The sequence below is a fragment of the Trachymyrmex septentrionalis genome, unplaced genomic scaffold (genome assembly GCF_001594115.1).
Source record: "Trachymyrmex septentrionalis isolate Tsep2-gDNA-1 unplaced genomic scaffold, Tsep1.0 scaffold11, whole genome shotgun sequence".
NCBI classification, from domain to species: Eukaryota; Metazoa; Arthropoda; class Insecta; order Hymenoptera; family Formicidae; genus Trachymyrmex; species Trachymyrmex septentrionalis.
This window is the reverse complement of record NW_017304228.1, coordinates 5,091,520-5,100,613: the sequence shown is the minus strand read 5'-3', so window position 1 is coordinate 5,100,613 and position 9,094 is coordinate 5,091,520. Positions and strand designations below refer to the sequence as shown.

Genomic DNA, 9,094 nt, shown 5'->3' with positions numbered 1-9,094 from the left:
TCAAAGCTTTATAGGCTTGCACGTAGAAATGCCAACCGCCAAAGAACTACGCGCGCGAATAGTAAAAATGCGAATAATTAATTCAAAACATTCACGGCGAGATACAGTAAAGATAAATATATCTATCATATTGCACATACCTGCACTGGTGTGGAGAACACGAGGAGCAATAGATTTTCCCAGGAAAGCCCAGGCACTATGCAACACATCTCTTCGTGCGTTTTATTACCATAAGACATAACTATCATAAAATACGTCATCGTTGCCATACATGGACCTCCGAAAATCAACGATACCAAGAACGCCGTTCGCCATTTACTTATCTCTTCTCTGCGACACAGACAATGATCATTAAAAACTCTTGTATATCGCAATGCATACATTATTCATAAAAATTGTATTTACTTTTGATCCAAGTAATCTCTACTCTCTTTATCTCGATTGCTAAATAGTTGGGCCGTAAACCCTAATTTATTGATACATTCGACGATATCTCTGATACCAGTCTTTTCCACGTCGTACTTGAACTTTCCCCGCTGCGTTGCTAGAGCAACCATCGCCGATCGTATACCAGGTAGCCTCTTCACGGCCGATTCTATTTTATTCACGCACGATGCGCACGTCATGCCCATGATCTGAAATCAACTTGTCACTCAGGATTGTGCTACGTAAGATGTATATACGAAATAGTTATGTTCAGAAGACAAAGCCACTGAGCGTTCTCAGTAATTCTTTATTATGATTGATTTGTATATTTAGATTCAGCAAAGTACTAAATGCAAGAATCAGGCTATGGTTCACTTGATACTACAAATGACTGACCAATCAGAAAAAAGAATCATTAAGCGCTCGTTGAGCGACTTTACCTTCTAAATGCAGATATTATCTAACTTTCTACATAATTTAGATTAAAATTTCTTTTAAAAATCTTTTATCCAAGCACATTCAAAAATTGCGCCATTATAGACAAGTGGGATTTATTTACCAATTAAATGGCCAAAGAGATATTTGTTTTCAATTAATATTAATGCCACAATCTGAAAACATAACTTAAATCTTCAACTATCTTACTTTTAATTCGACATCGCCTTCTCCACTCCCACATTCCTCGATTAAGGTCGTAGGGAAACCCAATTCTGATATACTGGAAGCGATATCCCCCGCTCTTATTTTACTAGGATCGTATGTGACTTCTGCCTTGGCTGCCATCAAAGCCACTAATATGCTATTTACGCCGTACAGCTTTTTGCAGTGTTTCTCTATCGCAGCAACGCAGGAACCGCAAGTCATACCCTTTTTCATAAAAAAAAAAACCAATCCATTATCCAGTCGTTTATAATGCTAACGCGAAGCGTTATATCATAGTTACATGGAAAATTTGTAAATATGTACAAAAATACAAGACATAACGTACTGCTACATGCAAGAAGCACTTTTGTTCTTTCGATAGTTCTTTGATATCACCAGCTCCGTTTGCTTGCAATATCACCTCCTTCTCCACCTTCTTCTTCTCCACTTCTTTCTTTTTCTTCTTTTTATTAAGAACGAGATCCGATTGCGATCTCTCAGTGTCGTCCGTTTCTTTCACATATGCGTTGAAGCCCAACTCTTGTATATAAATTGCTATCTGATTGGGCGTTAAGTCAGTACTGTAATAAATTTTGGCTTCTTTATTCTTCAGGCTGATGTTCACGTTCTTTATACTGGGCTTTTTGGACAGAGCACCTATAGAAGAAGATATATACGACTCTTACAGGAAATGTCGGTTCTAAGTATTGTAATATCTGAATACAAAGTATAAAATTTCAAAATTTCAAACATCAGTTATTGCTTATATATGAACAAGATTGACAATGATTGCTCGCTCATATACAAACAATCATTGATAATCAATCTTGTGTTCATATACAATCTGTTTTTTAAATAAATGCAAAAATTACAGATAGAATAAATAAGAATTTAGATCCCTTAATATCCAGTTTTCAGATACTGGTATCGATGAATGCTGAGTCACGCACTCCGAGTTTATTTTATCTTCAGATGTCAACTCACCGGTGATGTTTTTAACACATGACGTACACGTCATTCCTTCTATGTGTATGAAGCAGATACTGGTGCTAAGTACTGAAGAAATTTTCTCTTCGTATTCCGTAGACTCATCAGACGGGGTAGCGGTGAATCCCATTTCCTCGATCGCCTCCGCCAATATTTGTGGTGTAGTCTCGTTGGTCTTATACTTAATATAGCCGGCTTTCTCCTCCAAAATCACCCTGAGGTTAACGACATCGGGCCGTTTGCCGATTATCCTTTCGATGTTCGTCACGCAACTCTGGCAGGTCATGCCCTTAATGTTAACTTTAACCGTGTTGGTCTCCTCCACGAGCTGCCGTGCTTCCGACACGCGCGGTACGCGTACCAGGTGCGTTGTACCCTCGTAATCGGTGTCGTCGAAGCCATCCCTGTAAAATTTAACAATAAATTCAGAATTGTGCAACGCGTGAGTGATTTCTATAGCTTTGGCACAATGAAACTAAGACATTATTGATCTTAATTTAGTTTTTCGCAGAATATAATGTATTTCATTGTTGAAATTTAGTGCAATATGATGTGTGAAAAATACTAATTAATAATAATCTGAATTTTACTAGTTTTTTATGTAAAAATATGTATAAAAATTAATCGCTTTAAGGTGACTTTTATATATATCTATATGATGCTTTCACGTGGAAAAAAAACAACTTCAATCCCTCTCAAAACTATTTTACTTTCATTTAAAACATTTTTTCGTACCATCCAAAATAAGTAAAATATTCAAGTTAAATGGACCTCACCCTGTATAATATTTATATCATACATATAATGATTATATATTATAATATTATTGTCAAATATTTAACATTATAATAAATGTAATATATATATGTATATATATATAATAATTGTGCAGAATAAATAAAAAATATGTTTTAAAATTTTGTAAGCATATTCTTAGATTAAAAAAAACAAATGTTTTTATTGATGATAATACTGCTATTGAATGAATATTAGGTCGCAAATGCTTCGAGATAATGGGCACATGCAATAGTATTACATATAATGGTTTTAAAAGTCAAGTATATTTTTTTGTTTTCACACATGCCTAAACATGCTTGACCTGATTTAGTTATTATTTCAAATTTATTTGTGTTCATTATTTCGATAATAAAGCATTTGCGATCAAATGTTCATATTACATTTATTCTTCTTTTTTATCCAGGAACATACTCATTTATCTTTTGTTCTTTAATACATTTACTTTACTATTATCTTAATAAATATATTGCCTAATACTATTTTAATAAATTAGCAATCACATTTTATATTTAGACTTTCTTACTTCTTTTAACGATATATTTCACATATTCTATTCTAAAGCCTTATGTCCATGATAATACTAGAAATCGCTCGGAGATTTTGGAGAGAGAAAGAATTAACAAATTATATTTGAACAATTTAATCACATGATAAATATTAGTTAATTCTTTTTTCATTTGAGATTTCAGACCATTCTAGCATTCTAGACCCAATTTCTAGCATTGTGGACCCAAGATTTAAGATAGACACAAGACGATTGAAGGATTGTGTGATTATCACACAAAATAAATTGCGAAATGACTAGCCACGATGCAATATTTTTTAAACCGGTTAATACTTTATTCACTGTGATAATCTTTTTTATACATTTGCGCAACTCGTCTGACTGATGCGATAAACTGAGAAATCTCATATTCATCATTATGTGAATAAACAGTATCGTAGATAAGATATCACAAAAGTTTCGGGGAAATTCAACAAAATTTCAAGTTAATAGCGTGCGCTATATGTGCTTTAATTTACAGTAGATAATTTCAGCTGATGTTTAACATGCAATGATCTATCGCCAGAAGACAATGGAAAGAACCTCAGCCGGTCATACATATCTCAAATTTCGTTAAAAATTCTCTTTATCTGCAATCCACGGCTCGCGGATAACAATAGTATGTCGACTGCGGAAACAAATTTCTCAGCGAGCTCTGCAGACAATAATATTCATTGAAGTTGCATTGTAAATTATTGTTGCATTATAAGTTGCATTGAACAAAGTTGTATTGTAAACGTCACGCAGATAAATTGATTCACTCGAATACTACGCAGACAGAGGATTATAATTTATAAATTTGATATTAAAATATATAATTATATATGAGAAGAACAGCTTTGTTAAGTTTAAAAATTTAGCTAGATACAAATCTGAAAATAATTTTATTAAAAAATCAAAATAATTATGTAGAACGTTCAAATTGGTTCCTAAAATGTCAATTTTTTTTAGTATTGTTCATATTGTTTGAGATTCTTATACGTAATTATTTTGATGGTAATCCGACAAAATTATTTTCAGATCTCTACCTGACTAAAATTTTAAATTTTATTACTTTACTTTAGCAAAGTCGTTCTTTCCGTGCAGTCAAGAAACTGAGAAGAGAGTTAATGTACGAGTTCATTTCGTTTCAATTCGATTTTTCGAAGCTATTCTTGTGTCATGCTAATGAAAAAGATGCTTAAGAGAAATTATGTAGATAATCATTCCTAAAACTATTCAAAAATCGTTGAGATCCATTCGAATCTCCATTTATTTTAAATTTCATTTGATCTACAAAGAAAAAGAAAATCAATTAAATCTCGAGCAATTTTATAGAAATCGTTTCCTAATAACTTCTTGGAAACGTAACATTACGTAACAATTAAGCAATTCTCCAAAGAGCTTACCAGAAAGTATTAACGGCGCCATAAGTTTTGCCGACAAGAAGAGGCAGCCTTTCTTCACTATTCATCATCAAATAGAGTCTGAAGTTTTCCAATACTAAACCTTGAAATTTTTTTAAAAATATTTTTGATGCAATATTTTACGCCATGATTTCTTATCTTCTTCAATTCAGACTCTCGACAATTATCTATCGTTCGGCATGATAAATAAGCACGCAGAAATGAAAAAAAAAAAAAAAAATTTGGAACAAAGTTATATTTTCAACAAATCGAAGTAGATATTTGCTAATTTAAAAAACTGTCAATTTTTTATGTTGAGATATAAGGGCTGCGTTCAGGAAAACCAATTATGTAATAACATATAGCGTATGTGACTTGTTCTTTAAAACATTGCAATAATCGAGTAAATAAAGTAAGGAATATCTTTCTTTTAAGTAATTATTTTTCTGAAATAATTTTCCAGAAACATGCTTGGCTGTGGGCAGAGAGCACGCTATCAGCACTAATTACATCATTTTAGCCTTCTTTTGCGTCCAATGAACGATAAAGATAGAATAACACAATAGATAATAGCGTGTTCCACAAATATAACTAAAGATATTAGCCTCTGAAAAACTATCTCAGAAAAATGATTACTTCAGAAGGATGTCCCTGTTTTTATTTACTCGAGTTTGTAACAAAGTTTTAAACAATAAGTAACATACGCAACATGTTTCTACGTAATACGATTTTCCTAATAAATGAACGTTACGAGACAAGTTCTCGCGGGAAAATTTTACGTTATCAAGGAAAATTCTACTTCATTGTCCGCCTATCTATTGTCGCGTTTTGATAAAAACCGCGATACAAAATCGTGATTCGATTTCAACCAACGTTAACAAACCGAATCGGATTTCCTATCGCTATTCACCATGAAAACTTTAACGTCCAACTATCGTCCGACTATTTCAGACACACTGTGAAGGAAACGATCGTCAATCGCGATCGGTCCCCTATAGAAATGCGATTTTTCGCCAGCAGATTGCAGAAAGGTGAACGTTCGCGATTTCTACGATCACGCGAATCAAAGGCGGCGTATAAGGTGGGGAACGCACGGCACCAAAATATTACACGGTACTCGACACGAATTGATATCACCGAGCGACTGATAAACTTCACTAATCGCCTGTCCCACGATCGGTTGCTCACGCATCGCCTTTTTGCCCACGGCACTTCTTTGTCGCGCCCAACAGAGAGGATAAAAGCCGGACGATTGCGCGTAGCCAGCTGATATGCGACCAGCTCGGCATACGTGACAATGCCGACCTGGAGGCGTCGAAGGACCGTTCGATGAAGAGCTCGAATATCTGGAATTCCATGGAAGATTAGGGGATAATCGAGATTAAATTGATTTCACCCTCACGAACGAAGACTGAACTTTCCCTTAAATATTTTCCTCGTTCTATTTTCATTTCGAGGAAATAATTTTCAATTCATGGTAGGAAAAATTTAAATTTAACATTATGTGTCCCAAACAATCCACTCAAATTTATGTTGATCAAGAGTATGATCAACGCGGTGCTACAAATGCTTTAAAGCAATTTTGGTTAACTTGTAAAATTCTTTTTTGTAATTGGTCAACCAAACACTTCAAGCATTTGTAGTGAGACTTTGACTGCAGCCTTATATGTCTCACGTGTCAACACATGGGAAAACAAAAAAATAATAATATTTTTAAAACAATAATAATTTACAAAGATAAGATCACACACTCACAATATCCATACACACATAAACTTAGAATGATAATTTGAAATGATAAAGATAAATGAATAATCCTTCCAAATTACTCTTCATTATACCTGCATTTGCCATTAAACTTAACACATATGATACCAAAAATGGACTATCTTATCTCTAAATTATTGTTTTAGATATACTATAATATTATTATTCCATGTGTTGACACGTAAGACCTAAATCAATATAAGTTGAAATGAACTATTTATTAAATTTAAAACATTTCACTGTTTTAAATTATACACAGAATTGTAAAATTATCGAATATCGGACATGTTAACGCCGAGACACTACTGTGTCTCCAGATATCGGATATTCGAAAAGAATGTAACATCGGATATCCGATGTCTGATCGGATATCCGAGAAGGCAATTTTCCAAGTCGGATATCCGATATTTTCCGGATTCCGGGACAATGTTTAAAAAAAAGAGAGTAAAAAGGAAAAGGGACTGTAAGGGAAAAATAATGATAATAATTATGATTTTAATGTTATCATCCGAGTTTGATTATCAATAGAGATGATAACTGTAGAGAAAAAAATTATAATTTTGCAGCAATATATAAAACATTATAGCATTATGAGTATACATACTTATATATTTATAGAACATTTATATAATAAAAATTTAATGTATCTTATCCAAACATTTATGTTAATAATCATAAATTTATATCAATTATTGATAATGTCAGCGTTCTTTAATTACTTCCGGGTCTTCGGAATCCTTTTTATATGAATGAAAATTTGCCTAGGGTTGACTTTAACAATATGTCGTATATCAGTGGTACCATTTTATCCTTCCAGTATTCGATGAACAACAAGGACAAAAGATGCAGCAAGCGCTTCATGTGTAATTCGGAACACGCTCTATATCCTATTCTTGTTTTACATCTAATGAATAATAAACATAGAATGACACGATAACGTTGATATCGCGTTCCCCGAATACAGTCTTAGCGGAACTTCTTGCACAATTTATCTTCTTTTTTATCTAACGTAAAAAGAAAAAAGAAGAAAGATGAACTGTGTACAAAGTTCAGTTGAAAGAAATTGAAGTGCGCATCAATGACGCAAATATAACTTTCGATATAAAATTTGAACTGGATATATTCCCGGATACTAACGATATCTGACTATCCGATGTTGACTTATGTCTCACGTTAACATATAAAACGATATTAATATATCTAAAATAATAATTTGGAAAGATATATAAGGATGATCTGTAATAGAATAGTAATTTGGAATGATAAGAATAATTCATTTTCTGAAATCGTGAGCGCTAAGTTTAATACATTTCATGTGTTCCAAATGGTCCACTCAAATATTTGTGTATATTTTTTCAGTAAAATTAACATTTATGATACCTATAATAAATTAATATTAGGATTTTATTCATTTATTTTAAAATTTACGTTAAAATACATTAATTTTGTTATTTGTTCATTTACTCATAGATTATGTATTTTTGCCTAAAAAATGTTTAAAATATCAATTTAATATAAAATATTCAAATAATATTTTAGAAAATCACATTATGTTAAATTAATATTCGAATACGTTAAAAGTTCAACACAAAATTTTAACAAGGACTTAAGTAAACTGAATTTAAGTACTTTTTAAGGTTGAACACAAAGATAAAATATTTCTTATTTTGTACGGTACAATTACAAAACTATAATTATATATTATATAATTGGCAATGTTTACAAGCGCATATTTCCTGGCTAATGCTTTTTTTTGGAATATAATAAATGTAAAAGATAAGAGCAAATCGTTCATTACGCGTACTATATTATATTATTCTTCTACAAATGTACAAGCATGGGAGTTTCCTGAACAATGCGGCATTTTATCATTACAGAATGTCAAATTAAACAGAGTGTACGCGATAAGTCGAGCATGATCGACGTCAAAGGCAGATATTGCCAGGCAAGGACACTCGTGTATCTTGGCGGTTTTGCATCGCAAGACGCAGCTAACTCAACGGTAAATTCTGATTGTGTAGGTTACGCAAAAATAAGTATAGCTTATGTTCAAAAGTCGCACGATACTATAGGCGATCTTAATTTTAACGCGCGTGAAAGTTACTAGTTCAAGTAAAAGGCACGCTTTCTGCTCATGATAAACTTTCATTTGGCAAGCTAGACACATATGCATGCATACTGCAAAAGAAACTTAATGAAAATCCAAATACGTATTAATGAGGTTCTAATAAGAATCCCACTGCGATATTGCGACCATTGTACAAGCTTATAATACACCATTGAAGTATAATATTTCTTGATTCCTGAGAAAGCGTTATGTGAAATTCTCACGGTACTCAGAGGAAAAGACATAATGGCAGCAACTATATATGTAGATGATAATTGTATACAAAGATTTATAATTAATTACAGTGAGTGCAAAAAGTATTCGTACAGAGAAGATATTTTTTAAAAAAACTTTATTTTTAAAAAGTAAATATTATCCAGCGAAAAATGAATCGTCGAATTGACGTCAAATTAATATCGATACTATAATTTCAACACT

The 9,094-nt window shown here is 32.5% G+C and overlaps 1 protein-coding gene across 4 annotated transcripts in view; it reads right to left on the bottom strand.

The window, feature by feature from the left end:
- Positions 1-9,094, bottom strand: part of LOC108750851 (copper-transporting ATPase 1) — a 23,374-nt gene that overhangs the window by 4,789 nt on the left and 9,491 nt on the right. For 3 of the 4 annotated variants that reach the window (XM_018490669.1, XM_018490687.1, XM_018490674.1), the window contains 5 exons: positions 2,053-2,459; positions 1,415-1,725; positions 1,072-1,293; positions 406-635; positions 141-330 (listed from right to left, as the gene is read on the bottom strand). In XM_018490669.1, coding sequence (XP_018346171.1) covers positions 141-330; positions 406-635; positions 1,072-1,293; positions 1,415-1,725; positions 2,053-2,459 — 1,360 coding nt within the window. Of the gene's footprint in view, positions 1-140; positions 331-405; positions 636-1,071; positions 1,294-1,414; positions 1,726-2,052; positions 2,460-4,785; positions 4,884-9,094 lie in introns of those variants that run through there. The other variant, XM_018490680.1, reaches the window with a different exon arrangement.